The 27,545-nt window shown below is 44.2% G+C and overlaps 2 protein-coding genes across 3 annotated transcripts in view; one reads left to right on the top strand and one right to left on the bottom strand.

The window, feature by feature from the left end:
• The window catches only part of AFG3L2 (AFG3 like matrix AAA peptidase subunit 2), an 82,418-nt gene extending 72,970 nt beyond the window's left edge, over positions 1-9,448 (bottom strand). Inside the window, exon 1 of the mRNA XM_068237140.1 lies at positions 9,251-9,448. Coding sequence (XP_068093241.1) covers positions 9,251-9,349 — 99 coding nt within the window. The 5' untranslated portion in view covers positions 9,350-9,448. The remainder of the gene's footprint in view (positions 1-9,250) is intronic.
• A 10,234-nt stretch (positions 9,449-19,682) lies between these two features.
• Positions 19,683-27,545, top strand: part of PRELID3A (PRELI domain containing 3A) — a 30,752-nt gene continuing 22,889 nt past the window's right edge. For both annotated transcript variants that reach the window (XM_068234700.1, XM_068234701.1), the window contains exon 1: positions 19,683-19,947. In XM_068234700.1, the coding sequence (XP_068090801.1) occupies positions 19,916-19,947 (32 nt within the window). In that variant the 5' untranslated portion in view covers positions 19,683-19,915. The remainder of the gene's footprint in view (positions 19,948-27,545) is intronic.

Raw genomic sequence — 27,545 nt, 5'->3', positions numbered from 1 at the left:
TCTTGCAGCCCAGCTCACAGCACTGAAAAATCAATATGCTGTTCACAGGGCACATGTTCCGTTAGAGTATACTGCGTGAGTGCGCTATTGTTCCTAGCCACATGGCTAATTAATATTCACTGCACAGTAGTGTTGTCCAGATCATGAACCATTAGGATCTTTGATCCTGATCTTTTTTGTGAGTCGAATCAGCAGGAAGCAGGGTAAGGGAGGATGTGACATCACAATTGGCTTCATACAAGACAGACAAACATGGAACCTGCCATGAGCTGTCAGGAGCATCATTCTCTGCAAATACTATATAAAAATTCTGTGAAATCCAAACGTGGACAGTGAAATGCATATGTAATGTAAGTACAGCCAATATTTAGCTACTGATATATGTTTTTTTTTCTCTGAGACCCTATACCTAACAGCTCCTCTTTAAGGGCTCTGCCTCTGACACAGTAGACCTAGGTTCAAATCTCTGATTATATGTATTAGAAAGTAATGACTATTTTAAAAAGTAGTCTATTTTTTATGCATTGTACATATAAATGTCTGTAATCCAGATGAAGAATGATATTTCTACTAGCAGGTAAAACCACAATTCAATGGCTGTACAAGCACTGTCAATACGGTTGGTTGGACTGACTTTGCCAGGAGAATTGGATTGTTTCCTTAGCAGCTAATGTATCGTCCTGAAGCATACCCATCAATGTCACAAAAGACGGATTATATGCTGGGCCTGATGCAGCGCACAAACAAGTGACTGCAGACCTTACGTTACAGCTTTATTCCAAAATAAAATTAAAATTCATTTTTTTCCTCAGAATTCTACACACAACACCCCATAATGACAATGCGAAAAAGTTTACTTGCGGTTTTGGCAATGACAAATACAGGTGCTAAAGGCTCGTACACATGCTCAACTTTTTTAAATACAGGATGTTAACCCTATGTCTGCTTCCATGAAAGCTGGAATTAGACATACTGCAGATTTATTGCAGGATTTGTATCAGTTGTAACAAAGAAATATTTTGTTTTAAAGGTCATTACGCTGTTGCTCATCTTTTAGAGCAGAGTAAGTTCTGAATTCAGGTCACTTTAAAGGGGCTCACACTCTAATCCCTACCAGTCATATATCTATCATAGTCTAGAGCCAATTTAGGCAATTAACTTAGCTATGTTTTTGGGACGTGGGAAGAAACTGGAGTGCCTGCAGGAAACCCACACGGACATAAAGGGCAGGTGCACACCAGAACGGTTCTGAAGCGGTTTTTAAAACACTTGCAGAGGGAAAACCACTTGGCTAATGAAAGTGAATGGGGTGGTGCACACCAGAGCAGTACGTTTTTTCCACAAACGCAGACTCGGGGGCTGCAGCATTTTTTAGATTCCTGGAGGCGTTTCTGCCTCAATGTTAAAGTATAGGAAAGTGGAAAACCGCTCTGAAAAACGCTAGATCAGAGCGGTTTTCCAGGCGTTTTTTGTTCAGTAACAGCTTTACTGTAACAATATTTGTAATCTGATATGCAAAAACGCTTCAAAAACGCTAGGCATGTTTAGAAAACATGCCTAGAATCGCTCTGAAATCTGCTGCAAAAACCTCTAGCATTTTGCAGATCTGCTAGAGGTTTTTGGTGTGCACTGAGCCAAAGAGAACATGAAAATTCCATGCAGATAGTGCCCTATGAATTGTCCTGCAAGGCGAGAGTGCTACCCAAAATGCCACAGTGCCACCCAGTGAGCAAAGGATTTATATTCATGTGCCAAGTTTATATATTGCCCAACTTTAATTTAGGATCGGTTTCCAGAGTACCTGAATGTGAAGCGGGGAATTTCTGCGCTCGGATGCTGGCTGCTAATTTGGGAGCCGCCACTGACTGCAATGTTAATTTACACTAAAGAGGCACTCAGTGTATAATTTGGGTGCCGGAGCCCTGCTACTATATACCTGAACTCCGGATACTATCAATGGTAAGAGCAAGAGGTGTATGGAGTTCTGTAGCTGAACTCCAGATAGCAGCGAAGGTGGCTACCATGCAACCGAACGCCAAATAGTGGCAAAAGGGTTTCAGTGATGCCAGTAGTTCAACTATCCAGTAGCCAAACCTTTGATATCCCAACCATGGGAGCGCAATCAGGAAGTACGTGCATCTGGGACTTTGCACATAAGGAATGTTGCCAGGGCTGGAAGTGGTGCAGCGGAGAGGACCGCGAGGACGATGAGGGAGCAGACGGTCGAAAGGGTGCTGGAGGAAGCCCTGTAAGTATGAGGCTGCTTTTATACTTAGCGTGTGACGGCATACCTTCCGTCACTGAAGCAATGATAGTGATATGGGGTTATCACACTGAACGTAGTGCATCATGGTACAGCGGGTCCCAGTGCGATAAAACACTTTGCATGCAGTGTGTTACCGGCCAACCTCCATGTATATCCTGGAAATGAGGCATACTTTCAATGGAAAGTATGCCTCACTGTTATCTTTTTTACACTGCGGCTATAAGATGCGGTGCCAGTTTTCGGCTGCAGTGCAATCCTTCTAAATCAGTGTAAAAAGGGCCCCAAATCCTTTTGTTTCAAATGTCTCAAGTAAACTTTAAGTATAGTATAGCAGATCAATATAAACTGGCTCCATTGTAGCTATATTGAAACACCCAATTTTATAATAATAAATTACTCCCAAACTGCATGTGTATCACATTTAAACTCATAATTTCAATGCAATAATCTGCTTCATGCTAGCTCTCATTTGCGAGACGCTGAGCCTGCGCGGTTCTGTGCACTGCAAAAAAAAGGGGGGTGATCTGCATCAATAACCATATAGAGTGCAAGCAAACCTCTAAAGAGAATGAGTTTTAATCATTCAAGAACAACTATGATTGTAACAATTTGTAGTTCATTTTATCAAACATAATACGACATAACATGTAAAAACTTCTTATTCACTCCCCAGCTTACATATACAATGATACCAGTATCTTAATAAACCATGATAATGACCTAGGACCTTTATATAGTGTTATAGTGGTTCCAATTTGGACCCCATTTATGGATAGAAACCCAGGTTCCTATCCTTAAGTGGGGTCCAAATTGGAACTACTAGGATAAACTACAAATTGTTACAAAACAGTGGTGCTTGAATTATTAAACCTCATTCTCTAGGAGCAATTGCTTTTGTGTTCTGTGCACTGGGAGCAGTGTGAGATAGCTAGATCACTTATATAAGCATCGATAGGGGGGCTTTGGTTCAGCTTCCGAGATATTGCCAATCTCCTGGTATTTTGGTAGGGGACACGAGCAGGTGAACAGCTTTACTGGCAGACCAGGGCCAGTTCCAGACTTTTTGCTGCCTGAGGAAAACTTGTGAGTGTGCATTCCACCAAACCCCCCCCCCCCCCCCCCCACTGCCACCATCACCACCCGGGTTGGAGTGGTCGCACAGCACCCGACAATTTGCACCATGCGTTATAGCTGTGGTGCAACCAAGAAGAAAAAAAAATACCCTCAGGTGTATAGTTGCCTCCATTAAGGCCGCTTTCACAGTTAGACGTTACAGGCGCACGTTAGTGCAGCCTGTAACGCAGCCCACCGCACAGCAATGAAAAATCAATGGGCTGTTCACAGTGCCCACGTTGCGTTACATTGTAACGCAGAAGGCAAAAACAAAGTGCTGCATGCTGTGCGTTATAAGCGGCTAAGCCGCGTTAGACTGTTCGCACATGCTCCGTGATGTTGGAGGAGGAGCTCTCCCCTCCTCCTTGGCCAGGCACATGGCTAATTAATATTCACTGCACGGTGTGACATGCAGTGTTTACTTCCTGAAGCGCCGCTCTGTGCGGCGATTGGCTGGCGGGACTACGTGATGCCACATGCGTCCAAAAGTACGCATCACAGGACGCATGAAGAGCCACATAACGCGACTCGATCTGACGCCCAGCTGCACGTTATGTGACCTTAACACAGCACCTAACGCAACGTCTTAGTGGGAAAGAAGCCTAAAGGTAGTCAGCGTAGTTGCCCCCAGTATAGGTTAGCCAGGTAGGTGCCCCCAGTAGGTAGCCAGTATAGTTGCCCCCATGCCCAGTATAGGTAACCAGTATAGTTGCCCCAGTTGCCCCCAGGCCCAGTATAGGTAGCTAGTATTTTCCACAAAAAGAGAGAATGACTACCTCTTCAGCCTTATAAATGACCAGCAGCAAATGTATTAAAGGCTTCCATAGGCTCACATACACTGTGCATCCACCATAGCACAACTTTCCATCATAAAGATAAATAGAGAAGGCGGGCACCAGTGCTCGTGTTGCCATAAAAATGCTTTATTGGCAGCAGATGATAAAAACCAGAGGAGGCCCCCGATGGAGAGCGCTCCCCCCTACCTTTTTGACAGCTGTTTCACAACATACGTTGTTTCATCAGAGGTGTTTGCGGGGGTGCAGAGAGGCCGGTGACTGCGCTGAATCATGGCCGCACTTTGTATCCAAACCGCGCGTCTGACATCACCGGCCGCTCCTCCCACCGTACGTGACAGCTCTCCCTTCCTCCAATCGGGCGCTTTGTGTATATTATACGTGGTGCCAAGCTGCGCCTATCCTAGCGGGGGGCGGGACATGGATCAACCTTTCAGTGGCCGCAAATCACGAGTGATACAAGCGGCATATCCAGCCTCCAACGCATCCCAATTTGCTCCACCCACAGGGTGGCCATGGCAACAGCTACGCACACATCGTCCATAGGAGAAAGGGATCTCCCACGTATTCTAATCAGGCATAAGGAGGCCAGAGTGCAAGTGGACACAGCATCTAGCAGCACAACCACCGCTATCATTACACAGAGCACAGAAGCCAGTGCAGAAGATCTGGGGAGCATGCATTATACAATACAGTAACCTTCCCCATACTCCAACACAGAGTCCCATATAAGGGGGTGGAAGAGAAGGAGAAGAGGACAGGATAGCCCCGGAGCAGTGCTTTTTAGCGCTGCTAGATTTGGGTGCAGCCTGCGCCGCCATAGACTATAAAGGGATTCAGTCTATAGCAGCGCTCAGTGAGTAACGTCGGCTCCGTCAGAAGACGGAGCCGAGGTTGCTTAAAAATCATAATAATTCGGCTTCCAGCAATCGCTGGAAGCCGAATTATTTTATTCCCCCCACTATCCATGGCGGCCTGGAGGGGGAATAGTAATTAATTCGGCCCGGACTTGTGCAGAGCAGGATCAGCCATATAACAGCTGGATCCTGCGCCCAAGTCTAGGGCCTAAGGAGCAAAACATACAATCTAATTCTACTAACATTATATATACATAAACTACATAGTGAACCAATCTGATAACTAAAAATCAAACATAGATGACAACCAGATAGAGTCAATATGGCTCCAGAAAACAACTTAACTCATTTTTATCATTCAGGGTACGTTTCCACTTGTGTGGCGCGATTTGCTCGCGGAAAACGCGTCAACGAATCCGCATACGGTTGCGGATTCGTTGACGTTTTCATGCGGATTTTCACAACGCGATTTTAACCATGTCAATGCCGGCAAGCATTGACATGGGTTTTTTAACGAAATCGAGCGCGGAAACGCCGGGAAAACCGCAAGACTCGAGTGCTTGCGGTTTTTCATATTTAGTTACACGACCGACGATTCGCGTGCGGGTGTGCGGCGTGCGAATTCTGACGGCTCTGCTGTGCAGATTTTTTCTGCAGAGCGAGCCGCACAGAATTCCTGACAAGTGGAAACGGCGCCATCCACTAGTATTGTTTGAGCGAATCTGCATGCAGGAAACGCATGCAGATTCGCTCTAGTGGAAACGAGCCCTTAATCCTAGATTCCCTACTGCATTTCTCACAGCAATAATTCTCGCCTCCCTCTGCAGAAGCAACTTAATTCTATTCCCACCCCTAGCTGGGGGCTTCACAGTACATAGACCCACAATTTTCATTGCTGAGACATCTCCACCATGACTCATTAAAATGCTCAATTACCCTCGGACACCCATGTCCTGAACCAATTGACCTTTTATGTTCCTGGAGCCTTTCTCTCATCTCTCTGGTGGTTATCCCTATATAGAATCTGCCACATGTGCAATAGAGTGCATACACCACATATTTTGTACTACAGGTAATAAAGTCCTTGATTTCAAAATTTTGGCCACCCAGTACAATACTTTTACGTTTATCAGTAAAGGGGCAGGTCGGGGGGAGCGCTCTCCATCGGGGGCCTCCTCTGGTTTTTATCATCTGCTGCCAATAAAGCATTTTTATGGCAACACGAGCACTGGTGCCCACCTTCTCTATTTATCTTTAATGATAGGTAGCCAGTATACTTGCCCCCAAGCCCAGTATAGGTAGCCAGGTAGGTGCCCCCAGTAGGTAGTCAGTATAGTTGCCCCCAGGCCCAGTATAGGTAGCCAGTTTAGTTGCCCCCAGGCCCAGTATAACTGCCCCCATGCTTAGTAAAGGTAGCCAGTATAGCTGCCCCCAGGCCCAGTATAGCTGCCCCCAGGCCCAGTATAGGTAGCCAGTATAGCTGCCCCCAGGCCCAGTATAGGTAGCCACTATAGCTGCCCCCAGGCCCAGTATAGGTAGCCACTATAGCTGCCCCCAGGCCCAGTATAGGTAGCCACTATAGCTGCCCCCAGGCCCAGTATAGGTAGCCACTATAGCTGCCCCCAGGCCCAGTATAGGTAGCCACTATAGCTGCCCCCAGGCCCAGTATAGGTAGCCACTATAGCTGCCCCCAGGCCCAGTATAGGTAGCCACTATAGCTACCCCCAAGGCCCAGTATAGGTAGCCACTATAGCTACCCCCAAGGCCCAGTATAGGTAGCCAGTATAGCTACCCCCAGGCCCAGTATAGGTAGCCAGTATAGCTACCCCCAGGCCCAGTATAGGTAGCCAGTATAGCTACCCCCAGGCCCAGTATAGGTAGCCAGTATAGCTACCCCCAGGCCCAGTATAGGTAGCCAGTATAGCTACCCCCAGGCCCAGTATAGGTAGCCAGTATAGCTACCCCCAGGCCCAGTATAGGTAGCCAGTATAGCTACCCCCAGGCCCAGTATAGGTAGCCAGTATAGCTACCCCCAGGCCCAGTATAGGTAGCCAGTATAGCTACCCCCAGGCCCAGTATAGGTAGCCAGTATAGCTACCCCCAGGCCCAGTATAGGTAGCCAGTATAGCTACCCCCAGGCCCAGTATAGGTAGCCAGTATAGCTACCCCCAGGTCCAGTATAGGTAGCCAGTATAGCTACCCCCAGGTCCAGTATAGGTAGCCAGAATAGCTACCCCCAGGCCCAGTATAGGTAGCCAGTATAGCTACCCCCAGACCCAGTATAGGTAGCCAGTATAGCTACCCCCAGGCCCAGTATAGGTTGCCAGTATAGCTACCCCCAGGCCCAGTATAGGTAGCCAGTATAGCCACCCCCAGGTCCAGTATAGGTAGCCAGTTTAGTTGCCCCAGTACAGGTAGCCAGTCCAGATAGTTAGTGCCGCCAACTGAAAGCCCACCTGTTAAGCTTGGTATAAATGAACATGTAGTTCATTCCTCTGTGACAAAATCCCCCCTGCCACAAATTACTGAACGTGGTCCTACTATGTGAGTCCTATGGAAGAAAAACGCTTTAATTTACAAATATTATTATCCCGTGGAATTGCTACCAGCTGTGCAGAGGCCAAGTACAATTTATTGGGCCCCAAAAGAACATCCCAACCCAAAACATACTTGAACAATCGCACCCTCCCCCCACGATATTAGCAAGCTACAACAAACAGCACAGCTTCCCTACACGCTCTTAGCTTCCACACTTCCAACATCATGCTCCCACATTCAATCTCAGAGCTCTACTTCTACATTATACAGATGTCTGGCAGTTGCAGGATGAGCAGGGACACAAAAAGGCAAGTTAAACAGAGACAGGACCCCCACCTACTCCTGGAGTGTTCTCCCCAGAATTTTTTTTCCAACTGGGCGGCATGAAAAAGTAGCCGGGTGGGGCATGTCCCTTCCCTCCTCGCTGATTGGAGGAAAGGGAAGCGGGCAGGGAGCGGCACCATAGAGAAGGCGGGGGAGCGTCGAGAATGACAGTGTACATGTAAACAGCCTGTTGGCGACACGCCGAGTGTCACTAGCACAGCGGTTTACTTTGGGGGGCACAGCAGAGCACAGGGGGGGGGGGGGGGCCTGGGGGGAGATAATATAGCAACAGGGGCTGGGCATTATATGCAGAACCACACTCTGTAAGCAATTAGGATTTGTAAAACCCAACTCGGGTTCTCTTTAAGGCCTATGCAGCCAGTAGTGCATACATGTAAAAAAGGGTGCAGGGTAAAATTAGGTACCTGGTGAAGCCTCAAGAAAAAACATGCCAAACTATGAACCCTACACCTAACATTAATCATCCCATCTTTTTTGTAATTTAGGCTTCGGCTACGTCTGACACACAAATTAGGCACTGGGCGCCGCTGTAGCATACAACTATGTCACACAAATGGCCACAGCAACAGATGATACCTGACTACAATTAAGGCTTATGCAGCAGGTAGTGCATACATGTAAAAAAGGGTGCGGGGTAAAATTAGGTACCTGGTGAAGCCTCAAGCAAAAAAAAAAAGCCAAACTGTGAACTCTACACCTAACACTAACTATCCCATCTTTTTTGTAATGTGGGCTCCGGCTACGTCTGACACCCAAATTAGGCACTGGGCGCCGCTGTAGCACAGGGCAGTGCCCAAATTACCAGGTGCTGTGCGGTGCCAAATTGCCTGCCTTGACCAGAAGGTGCTAATGAAGGCACTAGCCTACTTGAGTTGACCCAGCAGGAAACCTCAATAGGAAATTCCCCTAACATGATTGGGTGGACAGCACCTTCTCAAACTTTTAGACAGGTTGTAGACACCCACACTATTTGGCCAAATACAACTTTTCAAGTTGTAGTGTGATTGGAGAACTATTCCCTATAAGGTTTCCTTCAGGGTCACCTCAAGTAGACTAGCACCCTAATGAGACCGGGATAGCAGCAAGCCCACTATATAAAACAATCTGTATCTAAGCTGAAGCTGCTACAAGGATGTGTGTGTACAATATCATTCCTATTCTTAATGATATATCTAAAAGAAAGAAAACTGTATGATATTCTGTAAGCCCTCTCAGTGTTACAGCAGCATACAAGAAGCCAAACACATTACACCTGTGCAGTGTACAGCAGCGGAAAGGGATCTGTGTCGTCTGCAAGTGATGTGTGTCAGAAGAAGAGAGCACTGGTAGCTACTCACCGTGCCCAGATAGCGAGCCACCGGGCGCCGGCCATGGGGCAGCAGAACTGCTCTCAGAGGCCGGCACAGGGTAGACAGCTGCAGGCAGCGGTGTGCCATGATGATCAGCACAGTGCCATCACACTCCCATCTACTACAACCAATACGACCTCCACAGCTCCTACTGGAGCACGTCACTGACGTCACCGCCTGCGACAGCCAAGGTCTCAGCCTCCATGTCGCTTCTTAGTTGCGACAGCAGGAACCAGATTTTTGTCCAATCATAGGGCTCGCTTAATTTGCTTTTCAGTGAGCGCTGTGCTCTTAAATATGACTTTACATATTCATGTGATTGTGATGCAATGGAGCAGCAAGCTGGCAGCATCACTAAGGAGTGCTGTGTCACACTGATGGAGCGGAATCCTATTTTATTTCAAAACTACAAGGTTGTATAAGTAGAGTTATATAAGTCAGATTGTATAACTCACAGGGAGGAAGTTGATGATGTCCTTAGTTGAAATGTACTTCCGGCCACAAATCGCAGAGTACTCCGTTCCGTGTAGTCAAGAAGAAATCCCATAAGCTAATATTATTCGAAGTTGTTTTTACTTTAATGTGTGATGAGTTTGAATTTTTGAATTGAGTCTTTGAATTATTGTATGGATGCCCCCTCTCTGGCGTCAGTTGATGCCTTTGCTTGTTAAGAAAAGGTCAGTTGAGAAAAGGTCAGTTGAGACAGATGAACAGCTTTACATCAGAGTGTTATCTGTCATTTAAAGAGAACCTGAACTAAAAATGAAAAGTCAAAATAAACATAAATATGTCATACTTACCTCCTGTGTAGTCTACTCATCAATGTCTTTCTTTTCTCCTGCGTCCTGTTTGTCCACTGCAATGAATATAATTCTCTGTCCTCCATTTTGAAAATGGCCATTGCCCCATAACAGCTACTGGGTCAGCACACTTAAACTGTAATGTCTAGCAACTTGAGCCATAGGGAAACATGGACATTACCTTGCACATTCAGTTGTAACTGACAGTAGCTGATATATAACTTGCAGCAACTGATATATTTTAGTTCTGACAACATATTGTCAGAACCCGGAAAGGATCACTGCAAGAAGAAAATAGTGAGCTTCTGAGAGGAACTGACGGTGAAGTAAGTATGTAATATTCATTTGCAGGTACAGCATGTGTTTATTTTAAATAAGTTTACTCAGTACAGGTTCCCTTTAAATAACTTTTTTTTTTTAATCTTCTGAGATATATTTTTTTAACTTGCAGAAAAAGAAGTCAGCTGGAGGAGAGCAGATAGAGTGAGCTATTTATAAGGTGATGAGGTGGCCCAAATTTCACAGTACAGCTGTAATTTCCAGTGGTGCCTGAGCATTAACGTAATTGTAGCGGATTGTTGGCGGGGGTCAGTTAAGGTGTGTGTGTGTGTGGGGGGGGGGGGGGGGTGATTTTAAGGGGGGGGTGTTAAGGTTAGGCTTCAGTAAGGGAGGGTTCTATGTGAGTATTGTTAGGTTAAGTAGTAAAATATCAGTATTATTTACTGATATTTTACTATGGTAATTTACACTTTGCACATGTAAAATTTTAGTAACTGAGATTGGGCACCAACATTTCTTTGTTACCCCTTTACATGCACATGGTTCACACTATGTCCACTGCCATGCATTTTGACAGCTACTGGGCTGTGGACTCAAAAGAAAAGTTCTGAAGACTGCAATGATTTTCTTTGGGTCAGTTCACAATCGCCGATTTCATTTGAGTATGTTGCGGTGCATTAAGGCAAAGGTAGACTGCGATGGTGTCGGTAAATAGTGTGCCTCTGCTCCAGGGTGACAACTGGTCCAGCATTGGTACAACCCATCTGTACAATACCGGTACAGTACCACTGCAGTATAGTGTTAACTCAGTCCTATGCAGTGGGAAGCAGAAGTACAAGAAAACTGTCTTGCACTTTAGTGTACTTCAAAACCCCTACCCAATCAAACGCATGCTTTGTTTACATCCTAGAGGGTTGTTGGTTTAGGGGTTACTTAGACTTGGGCCAATCAATGCAGTATAATAGGTTTTGTGACTAAAATAATGATAAAACATATAAAAACAAAGATATTAGGAAATATTCATTAAAAGCATAAAATAATGTTTGAAAAGCATTTATGATATTCATAAGTACTTCTAACAAATTTGTATGTGTCAAAGAATAGATAATGTTACCCCCGGTAGGGGGTAGTTGGCAAACCTTGTGTTTTAAGCAGGGCTGTGGAGTCGGTCCAAAAATCCACCGACTCCGACTCCTCAGTTTAGGATTCCACCGACTCCAACTCCACGACTCCGACTCCTCTAATTTGCATATTACAATTTTGTTGATTAAAAGTATGTAACATGAAATTCGTCTCTTAACTGCCAACGCTTAGGAATTTTACAAGACAACTGAAGTGAGAAGGATATGTAGACTACTATATTTATTCCCTTTAGACTAAAACTAGTCCTTGGTAAGAGTACTTGTAAAAGGTACAAACCGGAACAAAGAACATCTATCAGGCCCTAGGCAATGTAAGTGTGGGTACATGTAAGAATGATGTGCAGGTACTCTGCAGGGGAATGAGGAGATTCTTCCTCTATTACTGATTCTTCATGCACAATCTGAACAAGGTTTATGGGTGACAGACAACACCTCTGTGTTCAATGTGCACAGCATTCTCAGTGGATTCCCTGCAGCTCTGTGGGGAGTGCATATGTAGAGTATAGTACTACTGTGTAACAAAGTAAACCTGAGACAGATGAAATTAAAGTTTTATACATACCTGGGGCTTCCTCCAGCCGCCTTCAGGATAATCAGTCCCTCTATGTCCTCCTCCACCACCTGGATCTTCTGCTATGGGTCCAGGTACTTGAGCCAGTCAGGCGTAGTGCGCATGCACACACTCCGCCACCAGGAGCGTACTACACCTGCGCAGCACTATTGCGCAGGTGCAGAATGTTCCTGGCTGTGGGAGCGGCATGCGGCCAGACAGCGCTGACTGGCTGAATTACCAGGACTCATAGCAGAAGATCTGGGTGGTGGAGGACAGTGAGGGACTGATTAGCCTGAAGGGGGCTGGAGGAAGCCCCAGGTATGTAAAAAAACTTTACTTTTCATCCGTCTCCGTTACCCTTTAATTTGTAGTCACCAAACCAAATTTTAATAACATATCAAATTATTTGATTTCATGAGCAAAGAGAGTGCATACATTTGCATAAATCAGCATCAATGCAGAATTATTTCCATCTCGTTGACCATCTCTATTAGTGACACGGCTACACATCAGGCTTTATTCTTACAGCATAGATGTTATTTAGTATATATAAGAGATTCCTGTGTACACATCATATATACAGTCACAATCAGATATGTATATCTGACCTTAAAAATACGGGGACTGCTTTATTGAAGCAGCACAAGTAACTAATTTTGATTGGTTTATTTCATTTTTGTGGACTAAGCACAGCTATTACTGTATATATACTGTATATATACATTATATTTAATGACTATTATCTGAGAAATAGAACATTTTATCATATTTTCTATTTTAATTACAGTTACAAATTCATTAGGAGTCGGAGTCGGTGCATTTTTTCCCGACTCCGACTCCAGGCACCCAAAATTGCCCAACTCCACGACTCCGACTCCACGACTCCGACTCCGACTCCACAGCCCTGGTTTTAAGAAATAATATTTATATGGGCAGGTGACAGCTGTGCATTTGCCGCTTGTCAACTGCTTCTGTGGATCTGCCAGATGCTTACAGGCAGCCCCCAAGTGTTCAGCATGGGTGATGGGGTGATGCCCATTCCATGCTTACAGGGAGTCCAAGTGCTCAGCATGGGTGATGGGGTGATGTCCATTCCATGCTTACAGGTAGCCCCCAAGTGTTCAGCATGGGTGATGGGGTGATGCCCATTCCATGCTTACAGGCAGCCCAAGTGCTCAGCATGGGTGGTGGGGTGGCATCCATTCCATGCTTACAGGCAGTCCCAAGTGTTCAGCATGGGTGGTGGGCTGGCACCCATCCAAGTCATATATATACATATGGGAAGGCAGCAGCCACCAACTAGCTGTTGAATGCAACAGTTTTGCACCCGGATAGTATTCATTCCTAATCACATTGGCGACTGAACCTTTCTGCAAGCACACAGTTCAGCCATTTGTGTGAATTGCCCATGAAGGTGTACATGCTATAATAATGCTTATGGTGTCCATACACGGTACAATAAAAAATACTAGTTTACATTGCATGTATATGTCTGCAGCATTAGGTATGACACGTCAGGGGGGCAATGTGTAAATAAAAAAATGCACTCTAATGCTTGACTGAGACCTGAGTGGAGGTCTTAGTATAAGGTGAGTTGTTTTCTGATTAAGGTGGCAAAGTACCGGTCTGTGGAATATGAAGTTGATGATTAGAGAAAGATCTGTGCAAGGGACCATAATGTGCCATACTGACTATTAAAGAACTGGACATTATTACATAAACAGAAGGCACACTACCTGTATATCAGTTTTAGGACTGTTTGCATATCAGCGTGCAAAGATATTTTTGTTTATATCCTGTAATCTGTGAGGTTGGGCCACCATTTTTTTTCAGTACATCACACAGATGCTGGATGGGATTGAGATCTGTACAACTTAAAGAAAACCTTAACTGAAAATTAAAAGTCAAAATAAACATACACAGGTCATACTTACCTCCCGTGTAGCCTACTCAATATTTTTCTCTTCTCCCACATCCTGTTTGTCCACTGTGATCGATGGAATTCTCTATCCTCCATTTTAACAACTTCCCAGTCAGCACACTGTTAAACTGTAATATCGCCCACTTGAGCCATAGGGAAACATGGACATTACCTTGCATATCAGTTGTATTTTCAGCTATAACTGACAGCAACTGATACAAAGCAGACAGCAACTGATATATTTCAGTTCTGACAAAATCTTGTCAAAACTGGAAGGGATCATTGTTAGAAGAAAATGGTGCGCTTCTGAGAGAAACTGACAGCAAAGGTAAGTATGTAATATTAATTTGCAGGTACTTTATTTTAAATAATTTTACTCGGTTCAGGCTCCTTTTAAAAGTCAAAGCGAACTACATCAGACCAGGCCACCATCTTCTACTCCATGGTGCAGTTCTCACGTGCCCATTAGAGACACTTTTGGCAGTGGAAAGGGATCAGCATTGGCACCTTCACTGGTTTGTGACTGCATAGCATTTGTCATAATATTAATAATGATAATATTCATCTTCCCCATGGCAGTCTGAATGTTGGAAAGCCCTCACTGTCTATGTCTAACTCCACTTACAACCACTGGCTTCTGTGTGAAAACCTGCAGTGCCACATGTGACATGGTGACTGGCTCTGAGAGCAAAATATTAATGCAGTAACAGAGAGATGAATGTAAGAATTGCAGCTTATAGATTTAATGACTGAGTACCCAAAGTGTCATGTAGCATGATAAAAAACCCACTACAAGTTGCAAATCGCTATCACAATTGCTAGTGTTTTTCAACTAGAGTTTTGTAAGCAATTTCATTAGTGTTTTCCAGGCGATTTTGGTAGCGATTTTAAAGTGTTAGCTTTTTGCCAGCGATTGTGATAGCAATTTGCAATTAGCGATTTTAATTCTGATTGGTCCTTTTAAATTATTATACTTTTTTTTACAGTTTGCAGTTATTTAAAATTACACACAAATTGCTATGTGTAGCGATTCATGAGCGATTTGCCAGTGCGTATATACTTTATGTTGGAGCGCAAACGTTCACAAAATGCTGTGTATCCAGCGATTGTGATTTTGCTAATCGCAATCGCTATGGTGGAACATGTTACAGCCATTTACATTGGCAGAGCGTGTGGGGAAATTGTTGGCCATTTAAAGCGATCCCTAAACACTCAAAAAAACGCTCTAGTGGGTTCCAGCCCTAATCAGGCAGACAAGAGTACCAGTCAGTGGATTATATCCTGAATGGATATGAGGCCTGGAACCCACTACAAAGCGCTATCGCTAATTTCAATCGCTAGCGTTTTTAATGAGCGATTTGTAAGAGATTTCATGAACGTTTTCTGGCGATTTTAGTAGCGATTTTAAAAAGTAAGCTTTTTGACAGTGATTGTGTAGCAATTTGCAATTAGCGTTTTTAATTCTGATTGGTCCTTTCATTTAATTTTATTTTTTGCAGTAGTTTTTGCAGTGTGCAGTAATTTAAAAACGCTATCAAATCGCTATGTATAGCAATTCATGAGCAATTACGCCAGCGTTTATATACTTTACATTGTAGAAACACTAACACAATTGCTAACACTCAAAAAATACCTGCGTTTGCAATTTTGGTAATCGCAATCGCTGCAGTGGAATTTGGCTCATCCATTAACATTAGCTGAGCATTTAGGGAAATCGCTAGCATTTTGAATTGCTCCCTAAACGCTAAAAAAAATCGCTTTAGGGCCTATTTCTACTACACGTGGATTCTGGATGCTGAAAACTGACTCCAATGAATGTCTATGGGAAATCTGCATCAGAAAAATCATATTTAGTGGAAGTAGGCACAGAGGCATTCATTGGAGTTTTTCTGCATCCAGAATCTGCGTGTAGTGGAAACATGCCCTTAGTGGGTTCCAGCCCTCAGTTACAAATCCTTATCCTCCAGCCCTGTGCAGCTAATTACAGCTGCAGCAAAATGTGGAACTCGGAGACAAGCTAGTTATAGGCAAACGCATGGGGGGATTACAGCTGCCCAGAATCCTCCCTCAGGCCAGGGCTGGTGCAGTGTCTGGGGACAGGCACAAGTCGAGACACCAGCATATCTGCAGGTATCCTGCAGCTCACAGCACTACCCCCTTTCTTTCCCTGCTACAGTTGACTTTGGATGTAGCAGCAGCGTGTGTACATAGCATGGAGCAGCTCTGGGGAACTTAACAGAGCACAGAGCTAGATATGAGCACAGCCCTGTTCCCCTGCTATGTGAATGCTTGACTTTCCACTTCAATAGCAATGTTGGCTGTCCTCATTATTATCTGTATCTAAACTACTCCTGATTGATCTTGTCGATCGGGAGCAGATCAGACATGTCGGATATAATTGTCAGATCCTGCCAGTTGGACGGGAAATTGCATTACGTGTACCCAGCATGATGTCCTACCATATTATTATACTGTGTTGTGTGTGGATGAAGGAGAACTTTTAGGAACACCCCCCTTGACAATCCTGGGTTTGCCCCTGCTTGTAGCATCAACTCTTATACCCTTGATAGAATGCACAGTTCACTGTTGCTAAGGCTGCAATAACTGATTAAGCTTACTGTTCCTTTTAAACTATCCTAGCTGGATGCAGATTGTATTAAAAAGGCAATTCCGAACAGACTTTTTAACAAAATTTAAATTTTAAGCAGTATTTATTCCATCAGACAGCCAGGCACACAGCTTCACCAGCCTAATAATCCAGGAGGCGGAGTAGTATAAATACATCGGTATTCCTTGTATTGGTATCCTTTCTCTGTGAAGAGAAGGCAAGTCTTATCTATGATGCGGTAAGAGGGAGCGTGGATAACTGGCACTGATGTAACACATTGTAAAGTTGATATCCCTAGATTCCCTACAGTTGTGCACACGCCATTGGCCAGTAGATGGTGCTATACCATTAATTGCTCAATGCACAAAACTTGGCAAACACCTTTCAAATGAAATCACAAACCCTTTCTTACAGTATTATGACTTTTTTTTTTTTTTTAACCAGAAAACCTGGTTATTGTGAAATTATTATTGTTAGTCTAGCTGCTGCTAACTGTATTGCTTAAAGGGATCCGAGATGAAAAACTAACTATAACAAGTAACTTGTCTATACATCTTATCTAAAGTTTAGATAGTTTACACAGCAAATGTAGCTGAACACAGCTTCAATAGAATAGGATTATTTCTTCCTGTGATACAATGACAGCAGCCATGTTGTTTGTAAACATTACACACAGCACTCAGACTCTGAAAAAAAAAACCTAATCCCCCTTCCTCCTCTCTGCCTCTGAAATCTATGGCTAGTAATACCTCCCCCTCCTCCTGCTCAGACTGTGCTTCCATGAGCCCTTGCTACTGCCAAGGCTCTCTGAAAACTTGTGGGCGAGGCTTGTTCAGTTTATAGGGAATTAGAGTTTTAAAACAAAAAAGGATTTGGCTTGAGGAATGCCCTATAAACAATAGGAAAGGAACACAATTATGCAATGAGTAAAAGTTCATCTCGGATCCACTTTAAAGCTCCCAAATGGCAAAAACGCGTTTAATGGAAAAAGGGTGCCCAAAAGTGTGGGCGGCGCGAAAAGCTGGTAGTAGAATATTGGCAAATATACCGATATTCTACTGTTACAGTGAAAGAGAACAATAGAAAAATATCTAATAAATACCAATATTTTACAACAGCCAAACATCCCTATTGTTACAAGGAACCCTCCTACTACCGATGCTAACCTTAACCCCCCCACTGCTAACCTAACCACCTTCCCTACAGCTAATCTTACCCACACCTCATGGCTAACCTTAACCACCACCTAACCACCACGACTAATACATGAATCCCCCCCCCCCCCCCCGCGCAAAAACTTTGGGAGCCGCAACAAGCGCATGCTACTTGTAGCTATATATTGCATTGCAGGCAGCCCCAACGGGTGCCACGGGCTCCAAAATTTCCCCTCATTATCGATATTTCAATGGTTGCCTATGGCAACGCCCAAACTTCGGCCGCTGGCGGCCACCCAAATTTCCAGCATCTCCAAAAACATACCGTGTAAGGTAAAGAGTACTTTTTCTGTGAAACCAAGCCTGGTTCCTGATACAGGGTTGTATATCATAACTTGGGAAACCAGCAGGCTGGGGGGGTCTGCAGCTTGAGACAAGGAGGAGCGCCCAGCCGTGGAGAGAGGAAACACCAGTAGACAGGTGAGTGTAGCTCTGCTGCAGTCAGGCCGAAATTGAACGCTGCTAGCGACAAGCTCCTGACCCGCTGCTGATTGACTGAATTTATTGATTTCAGACAAGAATCAATTGGGCATCATTTGCGGCATCCATTTCTAGCAGATTCAATCAAATGATCAATGTCTAAACGCCGATCAGGTATTTTATGAGTGATTTATTTGACGCTTGCCATTAAGCCCATTTATTAATGGTTGTTAGTTTGTGCACAGTGCCTTCTGCCGTACTGTGCAGAATCGCGGACCTCTGGGTACACCACGCAGCCCTGTACCTCCGCAGCGCGGCACAAACAGATGCAGGTGGACGCAGACACCTGTGGTCTTAATAGGTAGGATTAGGCCCGGTTCGCATTTGCAGTTGTGCCAAACAGATCTGTTAAAATGGATCTGATCACTGGTCGGTCGGATCCGTTGCCACTACATTAACGTTCAGCTGCTTTTGCATACCTCCCAACTTTTTGAGACGAGAAAGAGGGACACTTAAGCCACACCCCTAATCACGCCCCCATCACACCCCCTAGTTACGCATGCAATAAAGATTTCATAAGAAAAATATGTTTTTATAATTCAAACCACACTGGTCCTTTCTATCCTGGCTCATTTTCCTTTATTTTAACATTTTAAAATTAAGTAATATATCAATTTAAAGGATGGTAATAAAGTTTAGAGTCAATCAAACACATTTTTTAGTAGAAAAATATATATATTAACATAGAAAGAGGGACAATGTCCTGAAAGAGGGACAAATGAGGAGGAAACAGGGACAGAGGAACAGGGCTCCCAAAGAGGGACTGTCCCTCCGAAAGAGGGACAGTTGGGAGCTATGCCTTTTGTTCTGTTTCCGCACATTCCTCCCCAGATCCCCACCCCAAAAGTAGATTTTCATATTTAAAATGGTTTGATTTCTCATTGCCCCCAATGCAGGGCTTCAGAATCCGTTCGCGATCAACGGTCGGGAAAATTGCTGCAGAACCAAAGTTGCGGTCCGTTTAACGGATCAAGCGGAACGGATCCATTCGAGCAGACAGGCGTGAATGGATCCATAGGTTAACATTGGATCCGTTTGCATCCGTAAGGGGATCCGTTCGTTTCCAATCTGCAAACAAACTATTTCTTAACACCAGTGTGAACTGGGCCTAAGCTAATGACGGATCTTCAAAAACAGCAACTAGGTGCCTGCATAGATCGAGGAAAATACTTTTGTGTGGACTGGGGGGCACATACATTTTTTTTTTGCCTGACCAGAGAATTTAACAGCAGGTAGTTGTATTATGCAGTTTACAAGATGACCTGTAATTCTGTAAGAAGAACCTAATTAAATCACTGCCAATGTAGATGAGCAGTCTGTAGCATTTCTGAAAAGCCCAGAGAGGTTATGCATTAAAAAGGATTGTGCACGTCTAGAGGTATGCGGGGATGTCTTCTTTTTTGTACATCCCGGTACCCAGTGAGCATCAGAGCCAGGGATTCTCAGCTACAGCATCCATTGATTGGCCGCACTGAAGACCGGGTGGCCATTACCTCTTCTTACAGAGATGCCGTGTGCTTTGTCCAGTTACGGTACCGTGTTCTGTCCGCTGAGGAGCCCGGCCACACTAATGAGAGCATCCTCCACACTGAGCTGCTGCTGACATCACTACTCCTCTTTGCACAATAGAGAGCCTGCCTACTCTGACATAAAGACATGAAGATCTGGAGCTCAGAACATGTGTTCAGGTATCTCTTCTCTGCTAGCTGTATTATCAGTGAGGTGTGCACCTGTCACATCTCATACTACTGTCACTACTTCATAGCTGGAGAATAAGGAGTTCACAGGAAAGCCTACTGTGACTTCAACAGCTGTGCTAGGGGTATCACAGCTGGTGTGAATGTCAGTTATGCATGAAGTATAATGGAAGTCCGTTATACATGAGGTATAATGGAGGTCCTTTCCCCAGAGCTGTTGTTTTGAGAGTTCAATAATCTACCTTGTCAGGTTAAACCCCCTTTAGGGCTGGAACCCACTAGAGCGATATTTTGAGCGTTTAGGGAGGTTTTCAAAACGCTAGCGATTTCCCCAAACACTCAGCTAATGTTAATGGATGAGCCAAATTCCACTGGAGCGATTGCGATTAGCAAAATCACAAGCGCAGGACATGCAGCATTTTTGAGCGTTAGCATTTCTGCAATGTAAAGTATTAAAAACGCTGGCGTAATCGCTCGTCAAAACCTACACAGAGCGATTTGCTAGCGTTTTTAAATTACTGCACTCTGTAAAAAAAAAAAAGAAAATTAATTGAAAGGATGAATCAGAATTAAAAGCGCTAATCGCAAATTGCAACACAATTGCTGGCAAAAAGCTTACACTCTTTAAAATCGCTACCAAAATCGCCAGAAAAAGTTAATAAAATCATTTACAAAACGCTCATTAAAAACGCTAGCGATTGCGATAGCAATTTGCGATTTGTAGTGGGTTCCAGGCCTTAGAAGGTGGCTAGTTCTTATGGATAGCTTATCTTAGGTACCTTAGGTGGTCTTAACCAAAAGCTAATGTGCAGGTGGCCATACACTTATAGATTGCCACCAGATTCAACCATCAGATTCCTGTCAGATGCACCACACACTAGGAAAAGAGTTTCAATTTAATGAAACCTATTAAAAATCTATCGATTCGCAGCATTGCACTGTTTGATCCAGTGCAACGCTTTGGGACGTCAATCTGCCACCGCTCTCAGCTCTCGACCCACAGCCTACATTTTTTGTTTGGTCTGATCAATCTATTTGATCGATTTTGGCTTACAATCAGTGGAATGATTGATCGAACTGATTGATGCATCTATTTCTAGCCAATTCCACCAGAGTGATCGAATTGGCTGGATACTTACAGGAGAAATCGACGAGTGCATGGCCACCTTTAATCCTCCTTAGCTGGTGCCTGACCTTAAGCTATTGCCTACCTAAGGTTAGGTTCACAGTTCGTTGTGATACCGCACTCTGTTAGACCGCACTGTAGTGGCTGCTCTCTGAACAACGCATTGCTTTTGCAATGACCCACTGTAAGCCTAGCCTTAACTCACCCACTGGTATCCTAATATAATCCTAAAGCCTTGTACACTCATGCAATTTTGATTGGCCAATGATTGGCCAATTTTACCACTTCCATGTGGTATGAGAGATTGCCTACGCAATCTGTTCATAGTATTCAAAATCTGTTGGCTTTCATACTGCATGGAAGTGATAAAATTGGTAAATGATTAGCCAAACCAAATTGGATGTGTGTATGCATCTCCATAGACAATACTTACATACATTGTGTTCCCTCCACGGCACCCACGGGTGTAATTGGATATCTGCTACTGCAACATGGATGCTTCTAAAACATCTTATTTGCACAAAAAAGTGCTAAAATGGGACGTTTTAAAATGTAAGTTTTGCAGGAAGTGGTTAACCTCCTTGCTGGTCTAAAAAATCCGGCAAGGAGGCAGCGCCGCACTTTTTTTTATTTTTATTTTTTTTTAAATCATGTAGCGAGCCCAGGGCTTGCTACATGATAGCCGCTGAGCGGCGGCATCCCCCCACCCACTCCGATCGCCTTCGGCGATCAGAGTATGCAGGAAATACCGTTGAGAACGGGATTTCCTGCAGGGCTTCCCCGGTCGCCATGGCGACGGGGCGGGATGACGTCACCGACGTCATGGACTTTGGGATGTCATAGGGAATCCCGATCCGCCCCTCAGTGCTGCCTGGCACTGATTGGCCAGGCAGCGCAGGGGTCTGGGGCGGGGGGGAGCGACTCGGCGCGGCGGATTGCGGCGGATCGGCGGCGATCGGAAGTTACAAGCAGCTAGCAAAGTGCTAGCTGCTTGTAACAAAAAAAATTATGCAAATCGGCCCAGCGGGGCCTGAGATATCCTCCTGCGCAGGTTACCCCAAACTAAGCTCGGGATAACCGGCAAGGAGGTTAAAGTGTACCTGAGGTAAAAAAAAAAAAATGACCCAAATGGATATTTACCTCTCCCCTTGCCTCCACTGATCCAAGGCAGGAAATTTGAGCACCTGCAGCTAATGGAGAATTTGGGCGCAGCCATAGGTGCTAATGCAAATATTGGCTATTCGGAGTCAAAAGCAGAATTTTTTTGTTTTTGAAAATCATCATTTTAAAGCAAACCATTTTGAAAGTTATAATTTTTGAAATGTATCATTTTTTAAATTTATCGTATTTTGTATTTAGGTTATTTGTGGCAGGGGTAGGGACGGGACACTTAAAGTTAGGCTTCAGAAAGGGGGGTGGGGTTTAAAGGGAACCTAAACTGAGAAGGATATTCATTTTACCTTTGAAAATAATATGAGTTGCCTGACTCTCCTGCTGATTCTGTGTCTCTCAGGCCTCATTCACACCTAAAATCAAAGACGCAAATGCAAGTGGTTTACGTTTTTGTGCGCTATTTTTCCCCCCTCCCGGTGCTCCACTGCGCGCTGTGTTTCTGGTAAAAGCGCTTTTCCAGAGTTGTTTTGTAATTCACTCCCTGACGCAAGTGAACTCTTTGACCCAGAAAAGAATAAATACAATGTATTTATTCTAAAAAACGTGAAACGCAATCGCCGCATAAAGCGGTTTTGTGTGCGTTTAGCACTCTTCCTATACTTTTCGTTATAGCAAAAACGCCCCCAAAATGGTACAGGCAACCCTTTGCTGAACGCACAGCGCACAAACCGCATCTTACACAAGAAGATGCTGCATGCGAGAGTGATGCAGAGGAAGCCTTTTCTCCGCCCACAGCAAAAACAGATCTGATTGAGGTATGCTAAAGCACATTTGGACAAGCCAGCTTCATTTTGGAATAATGTGCTGTGGACTGATTAAACTAAAATTGATTTATTTGGGCATAACAATGGGCGTTATGCATGGAGGAAAAACAACACAGCATTCCAAGAAAACCACCTGCTACCTACAGTAAAATATGGTGGGGGTTCCATCATGCTGTGGGGCTGAGTGGCCAGTGCAGAGACTGGGAATCTTGTCAAAGTTGAGGGACGCATGGATTCTACTCAGTATCAGCAGATTCTGGAGACCAATGTCCAGGAATCAGTGGCAAAGCTGAAGCTGCGCCAGGGCTGGATCTTTCAACAATACAACAACCCTAAACACTGCTCAAAATCCACTAAGGCATTCATGCAGAGGAACAAGTACAACGTTTTGGAATGGCCATTTCAGTCCCCAGACCTGAATAATTGAAAATCTGTGGTGTGAGTTAAAGAGAGCTGTCCATGCTCGGAAGCCATCAAACCTGAATGAACTTGAGATGTTTTGTAAAGAGGAATGGTCCAAAATACCTCCAACCAGAATCCAGACTCTCATTGGATTTTACAGTAAGGCTACATACACACTTGAGATAAAAGTTTTTGGAAAATGAAAGATCACAGACCAATTTTGCCCCCTTCCATGTAGTATGAGAGCCATACTCTACACAGTCTATTTTATTGAGCTGAACTTCCCATCAGATAAAAATCTTTGCAAGATGTTGCATACAAAGATGCTGTACACATTTACACAATACACACATTTAGAGGCTGTAATTTCTGCAAAAGGAGGATCTACTAAATATTTATTTCATTTCTTTTTTTGTGGTGCCCAAATTTATCCACCTGCCTAATTTGGCCGGGGCAATTTTCACTAAATTGGCCACTGCAGCTTTAAGGCTAAGCTGCAGGGCCGCACAACACAGCACACAAGTGATTCCCCCTACCCTTTTCTCCCCACCAACAGAGCTCTCTGTTGGTGGGCTCTGATCATCCCCTCGCGTTTATTTTTGTTTATGTAAATTTTTTTTTTTTTTAATAACATTTTTGATTTATTTATTACTAGCAGACCCAAGCCTGTTTAAAAACGGGCTCTAGGGTCTGTGTTTCTCGCCTCCGCCCGCCGCTTCTTACTGCGGATACGCGTGCACCTGCCGCACACCCAGCTGCCCGCTCACGCGCCCGCCCGGCTCCCTGGCCCCATCCCTGTCCTGTCTCTGTGAAGCTGGGTCCGCGCTGTGCACATGCGCAGTAGCAAAAAGCACGGACCCAGCTACACAGGGACAGCGGGACATAGGGGTTTATTAAAGAGGATTCCCCTGCTCCCTCCTTCCCTCCCCCCAGCCAGCCAATGACGCGATCGGCTGTCATAGGCTTCCAGTGGAAACCAGCCCTCAGTGTGAAGGCACCCGTAAATAACATTAAAAAAATGTTTTTGTGTTAACTGAATACTGATCTTTGTATTATAAAGTACCTGCTAACATCTCCTTTGCTGCAGATGTGAGAGTCATTGCAGTTTGTAACTGTCCATTTCACTAATGAGCTTCCCGTTAATGTTTAGCGAGTGAGAGTGCAGGAGTGTTTCCAGCCTGGATTAAATTACCACATTGTTCCAGAGGCACAAAGATGTATTCCTTCTGTCCTTTTTGTTTGCTTTTCTATTAAAAATTAATACACATCATCAGGCTGAAGCACTGTTTGTTACACACATTATGCTCCTTCTATAAAGGCTGGCAGCAATGTAGGAGAGATGGAAAAAGTAAGGGGAGGAGTGATAAATGGTTAAAGCCCAAATCCTGGCAACCAACAGTAAGTAGGTGGAGGGTATGGGGGTAGACGTTTTGTCTTTGTTTTTTGAATGCCAAAAGCTGGTCTGTTATGTGTAAGTCCAGCTGAAAATGAGTTGTTTGGGACAGCTTAGAATAAGGGCCTATCCACTAAAGTACAGAGTGCACAGGACAGACAATTGCAGAACGCACTCGTCTTTCCTGACTACATGTTATGTGTAGTTTAGTGTGCTTGTAAATCCTTTAGCTTTAAACTTTTAACTAAATGTAGCAGAAGCAGAAATCCATGTAAAATTCAGAAGTTATTGCTTTGGCATTCACGAGTCTGACTGCATCAGTAATGATGGCATACCACGAGTTGCATATACCTGGCAATGATCTTATGGCTGGCAAAACGCAAGCACTCTGAATATTGTAAACCTCTGCCATGTTCCCCTAACTTCCTGTTGCTGTGTTGTCCAGGAAAATGCAGGAAGATGGTTTTTGAGTTTCCTGTTTCTAAAGGTTGGTTTCTATATATTCTCTCAGTATAAGTAAATATATATTACACTCATGGATGTCCCAACAATGGTACACAGAATCATAAGAAATATTATTATTTCATACTTAATGTATACAGATATGGATAGAATAACTGAACATAGTGGGCCTGTTTAAGGCCTGGAACCCACTGAAAACCGCAAACGCAAAACGCAACCGCTAGCGTTGTGTCTGAGCGGTTTGCAAGCGGATTCATGCACGTTTTCGGTCGCGTTTTGCAACAGTGTATTTTTTTGCTCAGCGGTTGTGTAGCGTTTTGCGTTTCGCGTTTTTATCCTGATTGGTCCTGTGAATTATTTTTAAATTTTGTTACAGTGTGCTGAACCGCAAAACGCTACCAAAACCGCTCAGTTTAGGTTTTGCTGAGCGTTTCTGCTAGCGTTTCAATACTTTACATTGAAGCGCTAACGCTCCCAAAATGCTGCAGGTCCTGCGTTTGCGTTTCTGGTAAACGCAAACGCTCCTGTGGAAGTTGCCCCATCCATTAACATCAGCTGAGCGTTTTGGCAAAACGCTAGCGTATCGCAGCGCTGCCAAAATGCTCAAAAAAACGCTCTTGTGGGTTCCAGCCCTTACTGAGTATTTCCAGGACTGGAGGGCGTAAGTTATGCTGCAATACTGTCAACCTTAGGGGCCTTTGCCTCTTATATGCAGTCCTCAGTCCATATTATTATTATTATTATTATTTAGTATTTATATAGCGCCAACATCTTCCGCAGCGCTGTACAGAGAATATAGTCTTGTCAATAACTGTCCCTCAGAGGAGCTCACAATCTAATCCCTACCATAGTCGTATGTCTATGTATGTATTGTGTATTTATTGTAATCTAGGGCCAATTTAGGGGGAAGCCAATTAACTTATCTGTATGTTATGGGGGTGTGAGAGGAAACCAGAGTGCCTGGAGGAAACCCACACAGACACACTTTACCAGTTTATTCCATTGCTAATTTAAAGCTTTTAATACTGGTGAGCTAATTAATTTACTCCATATGTTAAAGCATTTGGCTTGAGCATGAAGAAGCTGCCTTTATATTGCTGGTCAGTCTGTGTTGCTTTTGGCAAACCTTCTTCAGCACCGCACATCAGTTATTGCCTACTGTTTATTTTTAGTACTTTATTATATTCTTTATTTATTTTTTTTCACACTCTGAGCAGTGCCACATGGTTCAAAACACTGGGGGATACCTTATAATGTTTTGGCAATTATCCCCTCCCAGTGTAAACCATCTATACATATATCCAATAGTAAATAGAAGGTGCAACAACTCCCAGTTATGGCTATAGCAAGCCAGAAGCAGCGCCTCCTCTGAATCAAGACTCATAACTATTGTAAGGAGAGGAACACATCCTGAAACACTTCATTTAAATGGCATTGAAAATCGCAATGCAAAAAAGTACATGCACATTAAACATGCACTTACAGATGATGATGAGTGATGATTTCCAGCACTGTTTTGCGCAACGGCACTTCAGAATCAGAATCAGTTTTATTTCGCCAAGTACAGCAAGAGCCATAATTGGAATTATTTGTGGTACACATGGCATAGACAGATACAACAACACATACAATTTGAAATGCAGTAATCAGATATACAGATACTGCATTTTAAATTGTATGTGTTGTCCTAATGAAGCGTCTGTGCGCAAAACAGCTGTTGACATCACCGGCAATCAGCTAAGCGCTGAAATGCTGCAGAGAAGCACCTCAGTGTGAAATAGGCCTCAGTGTGCTGTATAGAGCCTGCAGCCAGCGGTTGCACCAGAGTGGAGCTGGCACTGCTGCTGATGTTACTTGTAGGTGGTGGACACTGACAACGTGGATCTGTAGTAGATTTGACAAAAGTGAGAGAGGAGGTCAGTTATGTGGAGCATAAGCACCTGTTTACAGTGGCGTAGCTAAGGATCTGTGGGCAAGTTTTACAATCTGCCCCCCCCCCCCCCCCCCCAGCACTCTATACATAACAATTGATATGGCGCACCAAAGCCTGCCAATGGCAACTACAGTGTCAGAGGTGCAAAAAGGGGATGGGGAACAGTTTGTTAATGATTACCACTATTCAAAATATATATAGAAGTGATTATTATGAGCACAGGACCAATAGAGAGCTTATATTGAAGTTGAGGGAGGGCCCTTCGGGAACCCTCTGGCCGAAGGGCCCCGATGCGGTCGCTACCTCTGCAACCCCTATTGCTACGCCCCTGCCTGT

The sequence above is a fragment of the Hyperolius riggenbachi genome, chromosome 5, assembly GCF_040937935.1.
Source record: "Hyperolius riggenbachi isolate aHypRig1 chromosome 5, aHypRig1.pri, whole genome shotgun sequence".
Lineage (NCBI taxonomy): Eukaryota > Metazoa > Chordata > Amphibia > Anura > Hyperoliidae > Hyperolius > Hyperolius riggenbachi.
The sequence above is the reverse complement of the archived record's forward strand: the minus strand, read 5'-3'. Positions and strand labels throughout refer to the sequence as shown.